Raw genomic sequence first — 21,805 nt, 5'->3', positions numbered from 1 at the left:
AACAAACAGCTAATCCAGCTGACTGATAAGAGTGACGTAGGTCCTGTCCCCTTGGAGCTTCCCATCAAAAAAAAAAACAAAAAAAACCTTCAAGTAGAATTCTATAAGCATCTGTATTTTTTTGTACTGAGATACACACTTTCATGCAATTAAAAATGTAAATCTTGAAATTAATCAAAGAAAGCTACTATAACAACAACAAAACACATTTCAACCAAGAGAGAGGCAATGCAAATTGCACTGTTAGCAGGACTCCTCTTAGGAAAACATCTTAGCAATCCTTTGGAACCACAAAATGCTAAGTGGCAACTTTCAGTCCTAACTCGATATTGTTATTTTCATTCGCTGGAATTGGCATAGAGGACCACGGGGAACAAAACTGCAAGTTTACACACTATACATGACAGTGTGGGCCCTGGGATATTTTCTCTGACCTTGACTACAGGAAGAAAAACGTTTCTGTTTTCTTTTCTTTTTTTCTTTTTTTTTTTTTTTTTTGGTTTTTGGTTTTTGGGTCACACCCGGCGGTGCTCAGGGGTTATTCCTGGCTCCATGCTCAGAAATTGCTCCTGGCAGGCACGGGGGACCATATGGGACGCCGGGATTCGAACTGATGACCTTCTGCATGAAAGGCAAATGCCTTACCTCCATGCTATCTCTCCGGCCCCGTTTTCTTTTCTTTTCTTTCCTTCCTTCCTTCCTTCCTTCCTTCCTTCCTTCCTTCCTTCCTTCCTTCCTTCCTTCCTTCCTTCCTTCCTTCCTTCCTTCTTCTCTCTCTCTCTCTCTCTCTCTCTCTCTCTCTCTCTCTCTCTCTCTCTCTCTCTCTCTCCCTCCATTCTTTCCTTCCTTTCGTTTTTTTGTTTTTTGGGGCACACATAGCAGTGCTCAGCGGTTACTCCCAGCTCTGCACTCAGAATCACTCCCAGCGAGTTTGGGGAAGCATATGGGACGCCAGAAATCAAATCAGGATAGGAAAACCCCTCCTCAGCCTGGAGAGCAGAAAAGGCACAGCCTGCTGAGCTGGGCTCCCTGCAGGATCCACCGGGGTATCGGGAGGTGGGTAGCTATCTTCTAAGCAACCCAAATAAAATGATGGAATGACATCATAGTTGCTTAAAACTATGGCATCATGGTATCTATTTAGAGCCATACCCAGCAATGTTAGAGGGGTTCTTCCTGGAATGGGGTGAGGATAATGTGGGCAAGTTCTCAGTAATGCACACAGGACCAGATAGGGATGCGGCTCAAAGGCCCTCCACATGCAAAGCATGTGTTCCAGCCTATTCACTTGCATTTGTCTATGTAATTCATTGAGTAAACTGCTAAATCAATTTGCAAAATTAATCCACAGCAAACAATAACCAAGGATAACTATAAAAAGATAATAAAAAAAAACCTTCTTAAAACAAGATCAGGTTTTGAGAGGTTGGATTGGGTTTATGACCCAAAATAATTTTTTTTTTTAATTTTTGGGCCACACCCAGTGAAGCTCAGGGGTTACTCCTGGCTATGAGCTCAGAAATCGCTTCTGGCTACGGGGACCATATTGGATGCCGGGGGATAGAACTGCAGTCCGTCCTGAGTCAGCCGCATGCAAGGCAAACCACTACATCATTGCTCCGGCCCCTCAAAACCTTTTTTTTTTTTTTTTTTTTTTTTGGTGTTTGGGCCACACCTGGTGACGCTCAGGGGTTACTCCTGGCTAGAAATCACTTCTGGCTTGAGGGATCATATGGGACGCCAGGGATCAAACTGAGGTCCGTCCTGGGTCTGCTGCGTGCAAGGCAAACGCCCTACTGCTGTGCTATTGCTCCAGCCCCTCAAAACAATTCTTTTTTTTTTTTTTTTTTTTTTTTTGGATTTTTGGTTTTTTGGGTCACACCCGGCGGTGCTCAGGGGTTACTCCTGGCTGTCTTCTCAGAAATAGCTCCTGGCAGGCACGGGGGACCATATGGGACACCGGGATTTGAACCAACCACCTTTGGTCCTGGATCGGCTGCTTGCAAGGCAAATGCCACTGTGCTATCTCTCCGAGCCCCAAAAACAATTCTTTTTTTTTTTTTTTTTTTTTTTTGGTTTTTGGGCCACACCCGGTAACGCTCAGGGGTTACTCCTGGCTATGCGCTCAGAAGTCGCTCCTGGCTTGGGGGACCATATGGGACGCCGGGGGATCGAACCACGGTCCGTCTCCTAGGCTAGCGCAGGTAAGGCAGGCACCTTACCTCCAGCGCCACCGCCCGGCCCCCCCAAAAACAATTCTTAAATAAAAATGTTTTGTTTTAGGGAATAGCTGGCTGTGCTTAGGCACTGTGCTCAGGAATTACTCCCGACGGGCTTGGGGAACCATATGGTATGCCAGGAATTAAACATGAATTGGCTGCATGCAAGGCAAATGCCCTCCCCACTATACAACTGCTCTGGCCTCTCCAAAATAAAGTTTTTTCTTCCATATTAACTCAGAAAAAGACGGGGCCGGGAAGGTGGCGCTAGAGATAAGGCGTCTGCCTTGTAAGCTCTACCAAGGAACGGACCACGGTTCGATCCCCCGGCGTCCCATATGGTCCCCCCAAGCCAGGGGCGATTTCTGAGAACATAGCCAGGAGTAACCCCTGAGCGTCAAACGGGTGTGGCCCAAAACAAAACAAAAAAAAAAAAACAAACAAACTCAGAAAAAGACGAGAAGGCAGCTCCATATTGTGATATAAACTAAATATTGTGCAGAAGATCACAGGAGTACATTTTGACATATTAATAGTCCATCAGAAAAGGCCCTCCAGGGCCCGGAGAGATAGCACAGCGGTGTTTGCCTTGCAAGCAGCTGATCCAGGACCAAAGGTGGTTGGTTCGAATCCCGGTGTCCCATATGGTCCCCCGTGTCTGCCAGGAGCTATTTCTGAGCAGAGAACCAGGAGTAACCCCTGAGCACCGCCGGGTGTGGCCCAAAAAAAAACAAAAAACAGGGGCCGGGCGGTGGCGCTGGAGGTAAGGTGCCTGCCTTACCTGCGCTAGCCTAGGAGACGGACCGCGGTTCGATCCCCCGGCGTCCCATATGGTCCCCCAAGCCAGGAGCGACTTCTGAGCGCATAGCCAGGAGTAACCCCTGAGCGTTACCGGGTGTGGCCCAAAAACCAAAAAAAAAAAAAAAAAAAAAGAAAAGGCCCTCCAAAACATCCCAAACAAATGTCCTAGCATATTAGCAGCTTCTACATCTAATTTACGCTGACTGAGGAAAAAGAATAATGAATAATGCTGAGTTTTCTCAATCTTATCAAAGAAAACTTTACTAATCCATGGTTTCGGGGAGATGATGGTACAGCCGGGAGGACACTTGCTTTGCATATGGCCAACTTACTTTTGATTCCCCAGCACCCCATATGGTTCCCTGAACACGGCCACATATTGCCTGATTGCAGAACCAAGAGTATGCCCCAAAACCAAACAAACAGAAACACTCCACAATTCTTCAAGAATATCTATTAGTAGCAGGGTACTATGTAAGAAAGATACAAGAAACCAACCCTTACAAATGTAGAATCTTGGAAGCCCAGAGTCATTTACACAAATACTTTTACACAAGTATGCAATAGCACACAATATCAGCAGTTTTCTGACAACCAGTCTGAACTGATAAGCAGAATGCAAATCCTCGCTTATGTGTTTCTGTCTAATTTGGATTAAGGGCCACAGGTGACCCAGCTCAGGTACTACTCCTGTTTCTGTGCTCTGGGGACCCTGCAGTGCTAGGAATAAGCACAAGACATCCTGCATGTTATAGTCTCTCAGTTTCACAGCAAAACATACATGTTCACATGGGAGGAGAGAGAACTGGGTCACACCTGATGATGTTCAGGGGTTACTCATGGCTCTGCACTCAGGAATCACTGCTGGTGGAACTCAGGGACCATTTGGGATTCTAGGGATTGAACCTGGTTCAGCTGTGTGCAAGACAAGCACCCACCCCACTGTACTAGCACTCCAGCCCCGTCATGCCCTGATAATAGCCAAACATATATGTGTGCATGTGTGTGCATATACACATACCATATGTTGGTTTTGGGGCCATACCCAGTGGCATTCAGGGATTATTCCTGGTTCTATTACTCCTGTTAGGTTCAGGGGACCATATGGGATGCCAGGAATCAAACCCGGTTTGGCCATGTACAAGGCTAATGCCCTACCTGCTATTTACCTGCTATGCTATTGCTCAGGCCCTTAGCCAAATGTATTTTTGCTGGTTCCTATTACAACCCCCTAACAACTTCTAAAATTCCAGGAGGAAAAAGCAAAGTATGCAATCTTATAGATGGGAAAGAGGTACAAAGGCTTTTTAAATCCTTCTGTCCCTCTCATCCAAAGGCTAAGGCTATCACCATGAGGGGTCAGAGAAAGCATGCAGGCTAAAGGACAGGCTTTGCAAGTAGGAAGCTCAGCATACATGGTCCCTTAGAACAAAGCCAGGGGCAGTCCCTGAGCCTTGCCAAGTGTGATAAAAAAAGTTTTTTAATAAAAAGATTATAACCAACACCCCAAATACTATGTACATTACTGCCTGCTCTTTTATTTCTATTTTATATATATATATATATATTTAGTGAGACATCCAGTGATGCTCAGGGATCATTCCTGGCTCTATACTCAGAGATCATTCCTGGCAGGGTTTGGGAAACCATCTGGGGTGCTAGGGATTGAACAAAGCACCCTGCCCACTGTATAACCCCAATAGCCCCCTCCAACCAAATGCTCCTTTAGATCCTAGTATCAGAGTCTCAACCCACAGGCAGGGCATACAGATATAGTCCTGGCAGGCCACTGTGGAAGCTTCATCCATCTCAAGAGACAGAAACAGACAACAGCAGGCATAGCATTGGAGGAGGCTCAGCAGTAGAGCACATGTCTCATGTGTAAGGCTCCAGCACAGAAAAACAAAAAAGAGGCCAGAACAATGAATGGCATAGCTCTGAGGAGGGCACATGCCTTTGCATACGAACAGCCCGGGTTCAATCCCCTACACCCTGTACCCGAAACTGCAAGAATAATTCCTAAGCACAAAGCCAGGAGTAACCCGAGCACCATGAGGTATGGCCCCAAAACCAAAACAAACAAGAAAAAAAAGCCTCAATATATTTTGAATATAAACATACAAGGACATTATAAACATACCAAGAGGTATCTATCTATATGCTTATTAAAAATCAAAATTGTAGATTGACAAATGGTTCCTTTTCTTTGTTTTGGAGGTTTCTTGGGGTTGGGGGGATACCTGATGGTGCTCAGGGGTTATTCCTAACTCTGCACCCAGCCCTCCCCATTGTCCTCTTTCTTTAGCCCCACCCTCCAGAGTTTTCCTGGTTCTGGTTCCAGGTGGAATCCAAGATGAATGTGACGGGCCAGTTTCCGGCTGCGGCTGTGTGGTTGATTGTGGTCATGCTTCAGAACCACCAGAGCAATGCAGGCTCAGGAGAAGAGCTCATAGGGCCAGAGTGAATGCTCTGCCTGGTCCCAGAGCACTTCCATCTGTGAGTACTGGGAGTACCCCTTGAGCTCCAAGAAGCTGTACCCACAAACTGAAGCAAGCACAAATAGTTCCGATTCCGTGCTATGCCCGATATACCATGCACGGACCCACTTCTCCCAGACTTGATTTCCAAAGTCTCTTCACTCTGAGCTGCCCTCACAGGCAAGCAGCAACTTTTTTGGTTGGGCATGAACTTCTTTTCATTCCTGAGAGTCAATTTATGCTTTGGGTGCAGAGGCCCTTTTGAAAGCCTCCAGGACAAGGGAGATGGCAGACAGAGCATGCAGGGGACCTGCTGACAGCTTGGGCTGGTATAGAATGGGGTAAGTTCCCCCAAGGAGAGCTGAAGAAGAAATCACAAATCTGGAGTGCATCTCTCAACCTTTCACACTGGTTTTGTTTAAATCACATAAGACTTTCCTTGGGGCCAGAGAGATAGCATGGAGGTAAGGCGTTTGCCTTTCATGCAGAGGTCATCGGTTAGAATCCAGGCGTCCCATATGGTCCCCTGTGCCTGCCAGGAGCATGTCTGAGCCTGGAGCCAGGAATAACCCCTGAGCACTGCCGGGTGTGACCCAAAAATCAAAAAAAAAAAAAAAAAAAAAGACTTTCCTTCTTGACCAATTAGAAAGACCAAAGAAATTAAACCTAGTTTTTTAATGTCAAATGATAGTTCTATTGAGTTTTTTTGACCCAACCCGCTGATTCATTCAGTGCTGCCATGGTTGAGAAACTGATCCAGTATCTTCACCTTTGTTTCGTTTTGTTTTGGGATCTCACTCATGATTCTCAGTGCCGACTCCTGTTTCTGCACTCAGGAATCATTCTGAGTGGGAATGATTCAGGGGACACTGAATGAGATGCTGGGGATTAAACCCAGGCCAGCCGCATGCAAGGCAAACGCCTTGATAACTCTGAATGCTGCAATATTTTTTTTCTTTCAGTCTTTACAACAATCTTACTGTTTCCATCTTTGAAAGGATAAAGTCTGATTTAAAAAAAAATACACTTTTAGCTTCCAAACCAGTCAAAAGAATGATCATCTCAGAACCTGAGATATAGTATAGAGATATGTCTTTCATGCAACATGGGTTTGATCCTGGGCACGCTAAGCACAGAAACAAGAGTAAGGCTTGGGGCCGGAAAGATAGCATGTGGGTAAGGCATTTGCCTTGCATGCAGAAGGTTGGTAGTTAAAATCCAGGCATCCCATATGGTCCCCCCAGCCTGCCAGGAACGATTTCTGAGTGTAGAGCCAGGAGTAACCCCTGAGCACTGCCGGGTGTGACTCAAAAATCAAAAAAAAAAAAAAAAGAAAGAAAGAAAGAAAATAGAGTAAGGCTTAGGTACTACTAAGTGTAGTCCAACTCTCTATTCCCAACACCCCCCAAACAAAACAATGTTATCATCTCAACCCATTTCAAAACCTTGTAATAGTCTTTAACTCATTCTTATTTTATTTTTCATTTTTGTTTTTGGTGCTCAGGGTTTACTCCTGGCTCTGCACTCAAGAATAATTCCTGGGCTGGAGCAGTGGCGCAAGCGGTAAAACGTCTGCCTTGCCTCCACTGCTAGTCTAGGACATACCACGGTTCGATTCCCCGGCGTCCCATATGGTCCCCCAAGCCAGGAGCAATTTCTGAGCGCATAGCCAGGGTAACTAACCCCTAAGAGTCAATGCATGTGGCCCAAAAGCAAACAAGCAAAAGAATAATTCCTAGCAGGATTCAGGAGACTTTGGGTTTGCTGGGTGCAAGGCAAGTACCCTTCGCCCCTGCACTCTCCCTCCTGGGCTTCGTCATTCGTTTTTTAAATAGTAGTAGCAGGGGCTGATAGTTACAATGTGGGGAGCACACTTGCCTTGAATACAGCCAACCTGGGTTCAATCCCTGTCACCCCTGAAGGTTCCCTGAACCCTGTTCAGGAGTTATTCCTGAGTGCAGAACCAGGAGTACCCCCAAAACATAGCCAGGTGTGCCCCTCCTCAAAGAAAAAGTCATAGTAGCAATAGTAATGGGGGCACCTAATATTGGCTCTTCCTAGGTGCCAGGTGTTACTCCGACTGCTTAGCATCTGTTCTCTAGCTCCATCCAGAGCAATGTCATGCTGTGATTTGTCCCTGTCCTGCACAGCCTCTTCTCTGATCAGCAGTCAGGCATGGAGGGAGCCAGTTTCCCAGCTTTACAACTGCGATCTGTCTGCGGGCCACTGCTCCAGATACTAGGTACTGTTATTAGCCTCAGTTTACACACGCCAAGTCCAAGGTTCAATTGAGGAGCCCAGGGAATTAATTGCCCACGCTAGCTCAGATCATTGGCAGCTGAGGTGGGATTCAGACCCAGCTGGGATTTTTTGTTTGGGAGCCATACCTGGCAATACTCAGGGTTTACTCCTGGCTCTGCACTCAGGTATCACTCAGAGCAGTGCTCAGAGGACTATATGGGATGCCAAGGATCAAACCCAAGTTGGTCAGTACAAGATAAATGCCCTCTCTACTCACAGTACTATAGCTTGGGCCCCAACATATATATGTATATTTATCTTTAAATATCATATTTATATCAAGTAATCCCACTAAACTGATTTTTTATTTTTTGGCACACCCGGCAAGGCTCAGGGATTACTCCTGGCAGGCACAGGGACCATATGGAATGTGGGGAATCAAACCTAGATCGGCCATGTGTAAGATCAATGCCCTACTCACTGTACTTTTTTCTTTTTTTTTTGGTTTTTGAGTCACACCCGGCAGAGCTCAGGGGTTACTCCTGGCTCTATGCTCAGAAATCGCTCCTGGCAGACTCGGGGGACCATATGGGATGCCGGGATTTGAACCCCGTCATTCTGCGTCTAAGGCAAACGCCTTACCGCTGTGCTATCTCTCCACCCACCCCACCCCCCACTGTACTATTGCTCCGGCCCCTGTACAGATCTTTTTGGGTGGAAATTATCTCCCAAGAAATAATCAGGAAGTCCAGGTATTCTCTAAGTAATCTCCTTCTTTTTTTGGAGGGTTAGTGCCCCCCCACAACCAGTGATGCAATCACTCCTGGTGAGCTCAGGAAAGTAACCCAAGGTGCCACAGACCGAACCTGGGTTGGCTGTGTGCAAGGCAAACACCTTCCCACTGCGCTAAAGCTCCAGCCAGATCCAGGTGGGAAGTAAAGAGACTGCACACTGTCCTCTGTTCTTTCTTCCTCTACTTCTTCCCGAAGATCTTCTTCCCGAAGATCACCACACCTGAGCCTGGTATACAACAGGTGTACCTGATCACCACCACCCCACCCCCCACTTTGTGGATCAAACATGATGCTGTTCACGGGCATCCCAATCTCTAGCACCCATTCGACAGGCAGGCTCAAGATGACAGTAGCTCAAGCCTCACCTCAGGCCACATTTCTCGAACCCAACCCCTCCAAAGCTTTGGTCTTCCCACTGCTTCCGATTAGTCAAGCAACATTTACAAGAGGATTTAGGGACCATCCAGTCTGACGCCTCATCTCATATATAGAGAACCCCAAAGCTGGGGCTAAACACAGGGGACCAGATGGAGCAGGTCCAAGCAGGATTTGCTGTGCCACTTCTGCCCTGCAATCACCCCCAATTCTGCAAGCTCCCCACCAATGCCCATAGGGCCTTGTGCCCTCTTTGCTGAATAAGACACTAGGAGAAAGGGTCCACCACTATCTCGGGCTCTGAGAGCACCCTAACTCATCCCCATCCCATCCCCCTACTCTGCCCTGAGAAGCTGGTTGCCTCTCTGGGCCATCATTCCAGTAGTCCTTCCTCCCGGGATTGGGGAAGCAGAGGCATAAAGATGAAGAAGACAGTAATGCGCGAGAAGTGGCTGCTGATCCTGAGCAGGGGACACTACCAGTTTGAAGAGCCCCAAACCCCTTTCACCTCCATTAATAAGCAGATTCACTTGCTCATAAAGCATAATCCCCGAATCCACATGGCCTATCTATGGGCTCTTGGGGTACCAGCACTTCTTCCCAGGTGCCATGGCGAACAAACAGCGACCACTTCTTTCTTTGCCTCTCTTCCCTGGGCTGAGCGGTGTGGAGCCCCCTTTTTCTCCGCCTCCCCTCACCTCTCCAGCGAAACTCCATATTGCTGCCTCTCTGATCGGGGACAATTCAGCCCTTCATAGGCGAACACCACGGTCTCGCTCTTGGGGTTTCAGGGTGTCTCCGCACCATGAAGGTCAGTTTTGTTTTTCTTTCCCCCCCCCCCCTCGCCACTCTTCCTTCCTGTGGAAAAGTGGTCTCCAGGGCCCCGTGGCGCCTCAGAGGAAACGCAGAGGGCCCTGTGAGTCCACAGCAATGTAGAGGGAGAAAAATATCAGAAGTATTTTTCTTTTCTTTTTATTTTTTCCCTGCCTCCCTTCTTAAATATGCTATTTCTGGGCATGTTCATCCATTACATGGAAAAAAGTACCACATGGAGTTCAATAATACAAACCCCGGAAGCATATGATTTTTGACTGATCCGGTCTATGTAAGTAAGAGTTTGAAGAGTTTGAAGGGGGGGAAAAGGAGGATAACAAAAAGGCACGCATAAACTCTAGGGTTCATGCAAGGGGTTTATCCACAGAGATACAGACACGTAACAGACATGTGCACTATTCACGAGGCTTTGGGGTAGGCTACACCCTCAATCCTCACCTACATTCCCAACCCTTCCCATATCCATCCCTAAGCCCCCAGCAGCCATCTCAGAATCAGGGTCCAGCTGCAAAAGACCCAGAGGGTCCCTAAAGAGTCCTGCAAATTTTGCAATAGTGGGGGAGAAAAGGGAGAACGTGGGAGGAGAAAAAGGAAAGGGGGGATTGTCCCATATACTGAGCGGGCTCCCATTCGACCTCACAGGGGGAAGACCCCCCCCCACTCTTCCACTCCGGGCACCGTTTACACATTCCCGACCCTTATATCTCCTAGCACCTTCACTTTCTCCATCCAACCTTCGGGGAGCCCAGCACCCCAATCCCTTAGGGAATAAGGAAGAGGAGGAGGAGGAAGAGGAGGAGGACTGCGGGGTGGAATGAGGGGTCCTCTGCGCCAACAGATCCATTTGCACGAGCTCATGCCTCCTCGCCCATGCACCCCGAGAGCCCCCTCGCCCGCTCGGAGCTGCCAGGGGAAGGGGGCAGGGAAGGGCTGAGCCTCGCCGCCTCCTCCCGTCCCGGGCCCAGATGGCAGCGGCCGAGGGGCAGCCCGGGCACCGCGAGCACCCCACCCCCGGCGCCCACTCACCGTGCTGCGTGAAGATATTGAAGCCCGCGTCGGCGGGGCGCCCCGCCAGGTCCCGCCGGCGGCCGCAGGGCCTGGCTGCGCTGTTGCTGCTGCCCCGGGTCCCGCGGGCTTGGGGCGGCGGCAGCCCCGGCGCCTCCCCGACGCGGCCCACCTGCTGCCCCATCCCGGCGCTCGCGTAGTCCCGCGGCCCCGCCGGCTCCCCGCTCACATGCCTCCTCGGCTCCGAACTCGGGGGGCCTCTCTCTCCTCAGGCCTCTCCCCTCAGTCGTCACGGGAACCGGGCCGGCTCCCCCCCGCGAGAGGCGCCTCAGGCGCTCGCCGTCTCCCTTCCCCGCCCGCCGCTCCGCGCCCCCAACGCCGCCGCCATCTTTAAAACCACCGAGCGCCGGCCGAACGCGGGGCAGAGCGTCTCCCGCCCGTGGGCGGGGCTACGTATAGGACACGTCCACTGGCAGGGCTAGGCCCGCCTCCCGGAGCCCCGCCCCGGCTCCCCATTGGACGGCTCGCACGTCTACATGCGACGCCCGCTCTCTCCCGCGTGGTGTGTTCGCGTCGGGACCCCTCTCGCTCACCTTCGGTCCTCCCACGAGCCGCTCTAGCCCTTACCACGCTTTCGTTGGCGTAAGCGTGGGGTGGAGGTGGGGCCAGGAGGGCCTGGAGCTGATGTTCTTCCCTGGCCCGCCCCCCGACCTGTCAAATCGGCCCTGCCAGGGGCCGAAGCGACGTTGCAGGGAGTAAGGCGTCTGCCTTGCAACTGCTAGCCAAGGACGGACCGCGGTTCGATTCCCCCCGGTTTCCTATATAGTTCCCCAAGCCAGGAGCCTTGCATGCAGAAGGACGGTGGTTCGAATCCCAGCATCCCATATGGTCCCCCGAACCTGCCAGGAGCCATTTCTGAGCGCAGAGCCAGGACTAACCCCTGAGCGTCACCGGGTGTGACCCAAAAATGCAAAAAAGAAATAAAACTATGCAGATTTCTGGGACCGGAGAGATAGCACAGCCAGGAGAGTGTTTGTTTAGCATACAGCCGACCTGAGCTCAATCTTCTGCATCCCATATGGTTTCTCTTTACCTGAGGAGTGTAGAGCCAGAAAGTAACCCAAGAGCACCAATGGGTGTGACCAAAAAAGAAAAAAAAAGAAAAGAAAAGAACCAAAATCAAAAACAAAAACTAGGCAGATTGTTAAATGCAGCTAGTAAAGAAGTTCTCACATGGGGCCTGAGCAATAGCACAGAGGCCTTGCACGCAGCCAACCCAAGTTTGATCTCCAGCGTCCCATATTGTCTGTGCCCCTTAATTTCTGAGCACAGAGCTAAGAGTAAGCCCTGTATCCCTCCCCCAAAGAAAAACAGGCTCTAGTGAATGGCTTCCTTGTCAATTTTTTAAAATTAGTTTGTGATGTTCAATTGTGTTTGTCTCTCCTCCCTCATATTACAATTGCTCCTGTACCATTTAAGCACTAGCGCGTTGCTCATATCCCTGCAAAAGCTTGGCAGTAAACCTGAGCTTCTGGCCTGGTTACATGCTGTGCACGCGGTCCAACTTGCAGTGTCTGCAGCAAAAAGTGTTGTTTGCTTTTGTTTTGGTTTGGTTTTGGACCACATCCTGCGGCATTCAGGGATTACCCAGGCTCTGCACTCATAAATTGCTCCTGGCAGGCTTGGAAACCATATAGGATGTCAGGGATTGAACCCAGGTTAGCTGCGTGAAGGGCAAACACCCTACTCTTTGAATGGTCGCTCTGGCCCCTGCTTATTGGCATAAATGCCTGTAACAGGCCTGCTGTGCTGTCGTCAATCTTTGATTCCCCCCCCCCCCCCGTTTTTGGGATCAAACGGAAACTCATGCATGCAAGGCAAGCACTTTATCAGAGAACCCAGTCCCCAGTTTTAGATTTGTCTGTATTTGGAAGGAAATATAGTAGTTTAGGCTATATTCTTTTTGTTTTTTGGGTCACACCCGGCAGTGCTCAGGGGTTACTCCTGGCTCTATGCTCAGAAATTGCTCCTGGTAGGCTCGGGGGACCATATGAGATGCCATATTCGAATCACCGTCCTTCTGCTTACAAGGCAAACGCCCTATCTCCATGCTGTCTCTCCAGCCCCTAGGCTATATTCTGATGTGATCAGGGACTACTCGTGGCTCTGTACTCAGGGATTGCTCATAACAATACTCAGGGTCCCAGGTGTTGAACCAAGATCAGCTGCATACAAGGAAGGCACTTTATTCCCTGTACTATCTCTCTGGCTTCATGACATTAATAGTATTATTTTGGGGACCAGAGAGATAGCATGGAGGTAGGGTGTTAGCCTGGCATACAGAAGGATGGTGGTTCGAATCCCAGCATCCCATATGGTTCCCCGAGCCTGCCAGGAGTAATTTCTGAGCATAGAGCCAGGAGTAACCCCTAAGCGCCACCGGGTATAACCCAAAAACCGAAAAAAAAAATTATTTTGGGGGCTGGAATAATAGTACAGAGGGTAGGGCATTTGCTTTGCATGTGGCCAACCCGGGTTCAATCCCTGGCATCCTGTATGGTCCCCTGAGCCTGCTAGGAATGATTTCTATTTGTTTGGGGTTTTTTTTTTTTGGGGGGGTCACACCCGGAAGTGCTCAAGGGTTACTACTGGCTCTGTACTCAGAAGTCGCTCCTGGCAAGCACGGGGACCATATGGTATGCTGGGATTTGAACCCACGTCCCTCCTGGGCGGCTGTGTGCAAGGCAAACGCCCTATCACTGTGCTATCTCTCCGTCCCAGGAATGATTTCTGAGTGCAAAGCCAGGAGTAACCCCTGAGCACCAATGGATCTGGTCCAGAAACCAAAAAATAAAAATGGCTGTGTTCCTGAGCAAACTCTGGCTCTGCTTTCAGGTATCACTCCTGGCAGGGTCAGGAGATTCTATGTAGTACCGGGGATCAAACTGGGTCAGCCATGTGCAAGGCAAGTGTCCTACCCAGTGCACTATCTCTCTGGCCCCTGCCTCCCTGCTTAATTTTGATTATTTAAGAGACTTTATTTGGGCCAAGAATCTGGCCTCTATGAATTCACCTTGCCTTAAGAGGACAGAAAAAGGACAGAACTCTGAAGTGAGACTGTGTGGTTCAAAACAGGACTCCAGGAGCAATTTCTGAGTGCAGAGCCAGGAGTAATCCCTGTGCGCCACTGGTGTGACCAAAAAAAAAAAAAAATCTGAGCCAAAAATAAAGTATAGAGATTAAGTTTCTAGCTTTGCATGATGAAAATCCTGGCACCATATTTGGTCCCCTGAGTACAGAGTCTAGTCTAGGGAAGGAAAAAAAAAAAAGAAAGAAAGAAAGAAACAGGGGCCAGAGCACATAGGGCATTTACCTTGCACAAGGCCAACACAGGTTCAACCCCCAGCACCCCATATGGCCCACCAGAAGAAATTACTGAGTGCAGAGCCAGGAATAGGCCCTGATCTCAGCTGGATGTGGCCCAAAGATCATTCACATACACACACACCAAAAAAAAAGTGTCATACAATCACTTACTATTTGTACCTATAACAACAAAAATATTGTCATCTTTCACCAGTTTTAAGCCTGAAAGGAGGCTCAAACTTAGATCATGGAGCAAGGCTACAGACTGGCAAACCCATTGAACTACAGCTGAGGACACACAGCAGCAGTAGAGTGTTTGCCTTGCACATGGCCAACCCAGGATGGACCTGGGTTTGATACCCGGCATCCCATATGGTCCCCTGAGCCTGCCAGGGGTGATTTCTGAGGGCAGAGCCAGGAGTAACCCCTGAGTGCCACCGGGTGTGGCCCCAAAACAAAACAAAACAAAAAAGAAATTCCAATGAATGATTTCTGAGTATAGAGCCAAGAGTAAGCCCCAAACCCCACCAGGTATGCCCCCAAATAAAGGAAGTGATGGTAGGATAAAGATGAAGAAATACTACTATAAAGTGAATCTCCACAGGGATCTCCAGAGGGAGCTCATTTTTTCAAAAAGGATTCTATTTTGTCTTTGTTTGGGGGCCACCCCCGTCGATGTTCAAGGGTTCCTCCTACCTGCACTCAAAGTCACTTCTGGCAGTGCTTAGAGGACCCCATGGGATGCTGGGAATCAAATCCGTGTCAGCTATATATAAGGCAAGTGCCCTCCCTGTACTCTCTCTCCTCTCTGTGCATATATTCTTTTTTATTTGCACATATTCTTTAATCCCTTTTTTATAAAACTATTTGTACATGCAGTACTTTGGATTTTGTTTATGTGAGGTTTGTCTCTGTATTGATGTTATATTAAATCTTTAAATGCCTACAGAGTGCCAGACACAGATCCTTTTATATATTACACTTTAAAAGATTTTTTGGATAACAATGAGGAGGAGGATTTTTATCTAGCCTGCATAGAATTAAATTCTCCTCTTTGAAAATAAAAAGATGAATTAAATGACCCTTTGTTGTTTTTTTTATCCCCCCTCCAGGTCTATGAGTCAATATGTTTTGATTCAACAACTATAAATTATTAAAAGGCCTATTTTAAATGATTGGCAAAGTTACCAGTAGCCATCTAAACATCTACAGATTTTTTTGTTTTGTTTTGTTTTTGGGTCACACCCGGCTGCACTCAGGTTAATTCTGGCTTTACACTCAGAAATCGCTCCTGGCAGGCTAGGACGACCATATGGGATGTTGGGATTTGAATCACCATCCTTCTGCATACAAGGCAAATACCCTACCTCCATGCTATCTCTCTGGCCCCCTATCTACGATTTTAAATTAATAAATCCACTCTTTCCTTTCTATGGCAATAATGACATCCCTAACTTAATTCACTTAACATGTAGCTTATTATATAGTATAGCGAACCTAGTTGTTGATTATTAGGATTTTATTTGGGGCCACAGAAAGCAGTGCTTAGAGCTTACCCCTGCCTTAGTGCTCAAGGATCACTCCTGCTGGGGTTTAGGGGATCATATATGGTGCCTGAGATTGAACCAGGATCTGATGCATGTAAAGTAAGTGTTCTACCTGCTGTACTATCTCTCTAGCCCCTAATTATTAATATTTATTAAAGCAAAAGGGTTTTTATTAAAAAAATGTAGAGGGGCCGAGAGATAGCATGAAGATAGGGCATTTGCCTTGCATGCAGAGGATGGTAGTTCGAATCCCAACATCCCATATGGTCCCTGAGCCTGCTTGGAGTGGAGCAATTTCTGAGCGTAGAGCCAGGAGTAACCTCTGAGTGCTGCTGATGTGACCCAAAAACCCAAAATAATAATAATAATAATAATAGTAATAAAATAAAATAAAAGAGGGAGAGAGATGAAAGAGAGAAAGCTCTGTCAATAGAGAATATGTGGGTGTGTGTAAAGTAATATAGCACAGCAGGGAGAGCAATTGTCTTTCAAAGGGCCAATTCAGGTTTGATTCTCAGCATCCCCTACAGTCCCCTCAGGCCTGCCAGGCGTAATTTCTGACTTAGAGCCACAAGTGACCCCTGAGCATGGTTGGGTTATCCCCAAAACAAAACAACAAAAAAATAAAAGAGAGAGGGGCCAGAGAGATAGTATAGTGGTAGGGTGACTGCCTTGCAAGCAGCCAATCCAGGACGAATTGTGGTTTGAATCACAGCATCCCTTATGGTTCCCTTTGCTGCCAAGGGCAATTTCTGAGCACAGAGCCAGAAGTAACCCCTGAGCACCACCAGGTGTGACGAGAGAGAGAGAGAGAGACAGAGAGAGAGAGAGAGAGAGACAGAGAGAGAGACAGAGACAGAGAGAGAGAGACAGAGACAGAGACAGAGAGAGAGAGACAGAGAGAGACAGAGAGAGAGAGACAGAGACAGAGACAGACACAGAGAGAGACAGAGACAGAGACAGACACAGAGAGAGACAGAGACAGAGAGACAGAGACAGAGACAGAGACAGAGACAGAGACAGAGAGACAGAGAGACAGAGAGACAGAGACAGAGACAGAGAGACAGAGAGAGACAGAGAGATAGAGAGACAGAGAGGGGGGGGAGGGAGGGAGGGAGGGAGAGAGGGGCCGGAGAGATAACACAGTAGTAAGGTGTTTGTCTTGCATGCGGCCAATACAGGGTGGACCCTAGTTAGAATCCCAGCATCCCACATGGTCCCCTGAGCCTACCAGGAGTGACTTCTGAGTGCAGAGCCAGGAGTAACCCCTGAGTGCTGCTGGGTGTGACCCCCCAAAACAAAGAAAGAAAGAGAGAGAGAGAAAACAGGGGTGTGTGTCAGAATGATAGTATAATGTTTGCCTGCGTACAACTGATCTGGGTTTGGTTACCGGCATCTCATAGGGTTCTCTGAAAACTGCCAGAATTGATGCTTGAGCACAGGGCAACCAGGAGTAAGCTCTGAGCATCACCAGGTGTGACCCCAAAACCAAAAATTTAAAAATAATTTAAAAAAGGGGAATCCTGTGCTCGCTTCAGCAGCACATATACTAAAATTGGAACAATACAGAGATTAGCATGACCCCTGCTCAAGGATGACATGCAAATTCGTGAAGCGTTCCATATTTTTAGGATGTGGTTATTTTTTTTTTTTTTTGGTTTTTGGGCCACACCCTGTGACGCTCAGGGGTTACTCCTGGCTATGCGCTCAGAAGTTGCTCCTGGCTTCTTGGGGGACCATATGGGACGCCGGGGGATCGAACCGCGGTCCGTCCTAGGCTAGCGCAGGCAAGGCAGGCACCTTACCTCCAGCGCCACCGCCCGGCCCCTAGGATGTGATTATTATGTGGTGCTTGTCTTTAATGCTGTAGTGCTCATTGGATTTTTTTGTTTGCTATTTCTTTTTGTATTGCTGTGATGTCTCTCTTCCTTTTTCCCTTTCTTCCCTCAAACTGAAGTTGAGAGCCTCTAAGGCAGGGGTCTCAAACTCAATTTACCTGGGGGCCGCAGGAGGCAAAGTCGGGGTGATCCTTGAGTGCAAAGTCAGTAGTAAGCCTTGAACATTGGGGGGTGTGACCCAAACAACTAAAATAAAACAAAACAAAAAAAGATTCCTCTAGGGCAGGGCCACAAAATGTTGTATGGAGGGCCGTTTGTGGCCCGAGGGCCGAGAATTTGAGACCCCTGCTAAGGACTCCACCCATTTTGGCTTGTTTGTTTTTTTTTACCCCATTTTATTGCTTTTCTTTTCTTCAAACAGAACCACAAAACTTGAACCACCTTGCTTCGCCTCTCAAATTGAGGGGGAAATAATGGAGGGAACCAAGACCAAACAGTCATATGATCACGAAGTAGTAATAAAAATGATCGACTTAAACACAATTCCAAAACCAGCAACAAAAGAATCAATTCCCAATCTACAACAAGTTAGACACAGAGGGAGCTACCTATACTAGCAGCCTGGGGGGTAAGGGAGCTAGGATATGCGATGCAAGCTGAGAACGAGGGTGGAGGGAGGACAACTTTGATGATGGGAATCCCCTGATTCAATGTTAATGTACCTAAAATATTACTGTGAAAGATATATAATCCGGGGCCGGAGAGATAGCATGGAGGTAAGGTGTTTGCCTTTCATGCAGGAGGTCATCAGTTCGGATCCCGGTGTCCCATATGGTCCCCGTGCCTGCCAGGAGCAATTTCTGAGCCTGGAGTCAGGAATAACCCCTGAGCACTGCCGGGTGTGACCCAAAAACCACAAAAACAAAACAAAACAAAAAAAAAACAACGAAAGATATGTAATCCACTTTGGTCAAAATAAAATTATTATAATAAAAGGGGGGGAATCCTCCAAAATGAAGACTCCTGCCCTTTGCTATTGTTGCAGTGTCTGGGTCCCCTGCACGCACTTGGCATGCTTTAAAGTTCTCACACAGTGTAGGAGCACCAGGAACCCCTGATGGCAGAATCCCTATAATTGCCCCCAGTATGTGGGGTGATATTACAGATTGGACTTTTGAGATTTCTTGGGGCCAGTTTAAATTTACATGAAAGGGGCAGTTTCACTTCTCTATGGTGGCCCAGTAGCTTTTCCTCAAACAGCAGCATGGAGGTGTTCAGGGGACCATATGGGTATTCTGGGATTGAACCAGGGGCGGCTGCATGCCAGGCCAAGAACCCTACCACTAGTCTGTGGCATTAATTTGTTTTTTTCCTGGCTCTGTGCTGGAGAGTGACCCCTAGAGGTACTGGGGATCAAACTGGAGCCAACAGTGTATGGGCTGTAGCATATGAAAAAGTTTCCATAAGATGATTCTTGGAATTGTATATAAAAGTGTTTCCTGGGCCCGGAGAGATAGCACAGCGGCGTTTGCCTTGCAAGCAGCCGATCCAGGACCAAAGGTGGTTGGTTCGAATCCCGGTGTCCCATATGGTCCCCTGAGCCTGCCAGGAGCTATTTCTGAGCAGACAGCCAGGAGTCACCCCTGAGCACCGCCGGGTGTGGCCCAAAAAAACCAAAAAAAAAAAAAAAAAAAAGTGTTTCCTTAGGATTGTTCTGTGACTTTTGCCCCACCTAACCCTTCCAGGTGGGGCGCTGTGGAGTTGGGAATAAATAGCTTGAGGGACAGGAGTGAGGGGTCCTTCTGTGAAAGCTGCTGGCTGCAGGAGGATTCTCTGGCTCTCCTTGCCCGATCTTTTAAACCCTATCCTTCTTGTCTGTGTGGATTATTATTTGCTGCGGATAAATATTATCAAGGTCTTCCCCCGAAAGGGGACAAGGGGATGGGAAGTAATTTCTCATTCTGGGGACTGTTCTTGGATTCACAAATACCCAGCAAAGTTAACAGCGAAGATACATTGCAATGGGCCAAGGACTTTTCTTCAGATCCTGTATCCCCTGGTTAGGGGCACAAATGTGCCAGCTGAGAATCAGCTTGAGCTGCATGACTGATGGGAATAGATACTGTTCCCAGTGAGGGGTCTGAACTCTATCTCATGAAGTTTCTCGTCGCAGCTGAATTATGTTTCCCCCACCACCCAAGCTCCTATACTAAAGCCCCAGTGCATCTGTATTTGGAGGTGAGACCTTTAAAGAGGTAACCATGTTCAAATGAGGCCCTTAGAGGCCAGAGCGAGAGGACAGTGGAGAGGGCATTTATCTTACAAACAGCCAACCCAGATTCAATTTATCAAAATCCATATGGTTTCCTGAACATGACATGAGTAATCCTTGACTGCAGAACCAAGGAGGAAGCTCTGAGCATTGCTGATGTGGCTCAAAAATCAAAAGAAACATGAAAATCAAGAAGTCCTTTGGGAAAGTACTAAGTCTAAGTGACCAGTGTCCTTGGAAAATAAACCAGGTTGGACACAGGCACACAGAAAGGGATTGGCACATGTGAAGATACAGCCAGTGGTGCTCAGGGGTTATTCCTGTCTCTGTGCTCAGAAATCACTCCCAGCAAGTTCAGGGGACCATATGGAATGTCAGGAATTGAACTCAGGTCTGTTCTGGGTCAGTCGTGTGCAAGGCAAAAGCCCTATCGCTGTGCTATCTCTCTGGCCCACTTATTTAGATTTTGTTGGGAGGGGACATTAGCAATGCTCAGGAATTACTTCTGACTCTGCTGCACTCAGTAGTTGGGCTCAGGAACCATATAGGATGTGGGGTGTCATGAGCCAGGTCTACTGCATGCAAGGCAAGCACCCTCCCCATGGAAATGCTCCAGCCCCTTTCCTTTTCTATTCTTTTTTGTTTATTTTTAGGAACACATTTGGTTCTATGGTTTCTTTTCTTTTTTTTTTTTTTGATATTTAAAGCATTTTTCATTCCCCAAAAGTTGAGGACATATTCTTTTTTTTTTTTTTAAACACCTTGATTACATACATGATTGTGTTTGGGTTTCAGTAATAAAAGGAACACCACCCATCACCAGTGCAACATTCCCATCACCCATGTCCCAAATCTCCCTCCTCCCCACCCGACGCCGCCTGTACTCTAAACCGGCTCTGCATTTCCCTCATACATTCTCAATATTAGGACAGTTCAAAATGTAGTTATTTCTCTAACTAAATTCATCACTCTTTGTGGTGAGCTTCCTGAGGTGAGCTGGAACTTCCAGCTCTTTTCTCTTTTGTGTCTGAAATTTATTATTGCAAGAATGTCTTTCGGGCCGGGCGGTGGCGCTCGAGGTAAGGTGCCTGCCTTACCTGCGCTAGCCTAGGAGACGGACCGCGGTTCGATCCCCCGGCATCCCATATGGTCCCCCAAGCCAGGAGCGACTTCTGAGCGCATAGCCAGGAGTAACCCCTGAGCGTCACCGGGTGTGGCCCAAAAACCAAAAAAAAAAAAAAAAAAAAAAAAAAGAATGTCTTTCGGTTCTATGGTTTCTATAACTGTTTAGAAAGGAGTGAAAGCAGGAAAGGGTGAAGGCAGGTTCTAGATCGGAGCCCTCAGATTTTTTAAACAGGGAGTCAGCTCATTGTCCCTCAGACTGCTGCAGGGCTGACCTATAGTTTTTGTTTTTCTGTTTTGCTTTTGGGTCGCACCCAGTGGCGTTCAGGGGTTCTCCTGGCTCTGAGTTCAGAAATAGCTCCTTGGCATGGGGACCATATGGGATGTCAGGGATTGAACCTGGGTTGGTCCCAGGTTGGCCATGTGCAAGGCAAACACCCTGCCACTGTACTATCACTGTAGCCCCCTGAACTATAGTTTGAAAAAAAATATGAACAATAGTGGCCCATGGACTTTAGTTTTAGTCAGAGATTGCAGCGCACATCCCACACATGCACACTGTGAGTTGGTTGCTAAGCACGACCAACAGCAGCAGCAAAAAACAACTGATGGGCCGGATAACTTGAGGAACCCTGTGCTAGATCCTGGTCTGACTCTGTTATCTGTTTGCTTGTTTTTTGTTTTGGGGCCACACCCAGCAGCACTCAGGAATCACTCCTGGTGGACTAGGGGACCACACGGGATGAAACAGGGTCAGCAATATGCAAGGCAAATTCTCTCATCTTGTGCTATCACTCCAGCCTCCGTTCTGACTCTTTAAGGTGCAGGTGACCTAACAAGGACTATTCAGTCCCTAAATATTTATGTTCTTACTATATGCCAAAAACTGTGTCAAAGACTAAGGTTATAGCTGC

General features: G+C 47.9%; 1 protein-coding gene and 1 non-coding gene across 2 annotated transcripts in view; one reads left to right on the top strand and one right to left on the bottom strand.

Annotated features, from left to right (window-relative positions):
• The window catches only part of ABL2 (ABL proto-oncogene 2, non-receptor tyrosine kinase), a 57,807-nt gene extending 46,811 nt beyond the window's left edge, over positions 1–10,996 (bottom strand). The window contains exon 1 of the mRNA XM_049776424.1: positions 10,768–10,996. Within this exon, the coding sequence (XP_049632381.1) occupies positions 10,768–10,930 (163 nt within the window). The 5' untranslated portion in view covers positions 10,931–10,996. The remainder of the gene's footprint in view (positions 1–10,767) is intronic.
• Positions 10,997–17,184: 6,188 nt separating this feature from the next.
• Positions 17,185–17,288, top strand: LOC126015223 (U6 spliceosomal RNA). The gene has a single exon (XR_007498110.1). It is a non-coding gene; the product is annotated as a U6 spliceosomal RNA (small nuclear RNA).
• The last annotated feature ends 4,517 nt before the right edge of the window (positions 17,289–21,805 follow it).

The sequence above is a fragment of the Suncus etruscus genome, chromosome 7, assembly GCF_024139225.1.
Source record: "Suncus etruscus isolate mSunEtr1 chromosome 7, mSunEtr1.pri.cur, whole genome shotgun sequence".
NCBI classification, from domain to species: domain Eukaryota; kingdom Metazoa; phylum Chordata; class Mammalia; order Eulipotyphla; family Soricidae; genus Suncus; species Suncus etruscus.
This window is presented reverse-complemented; position numbering and strand designations above follow the sequence as displayed.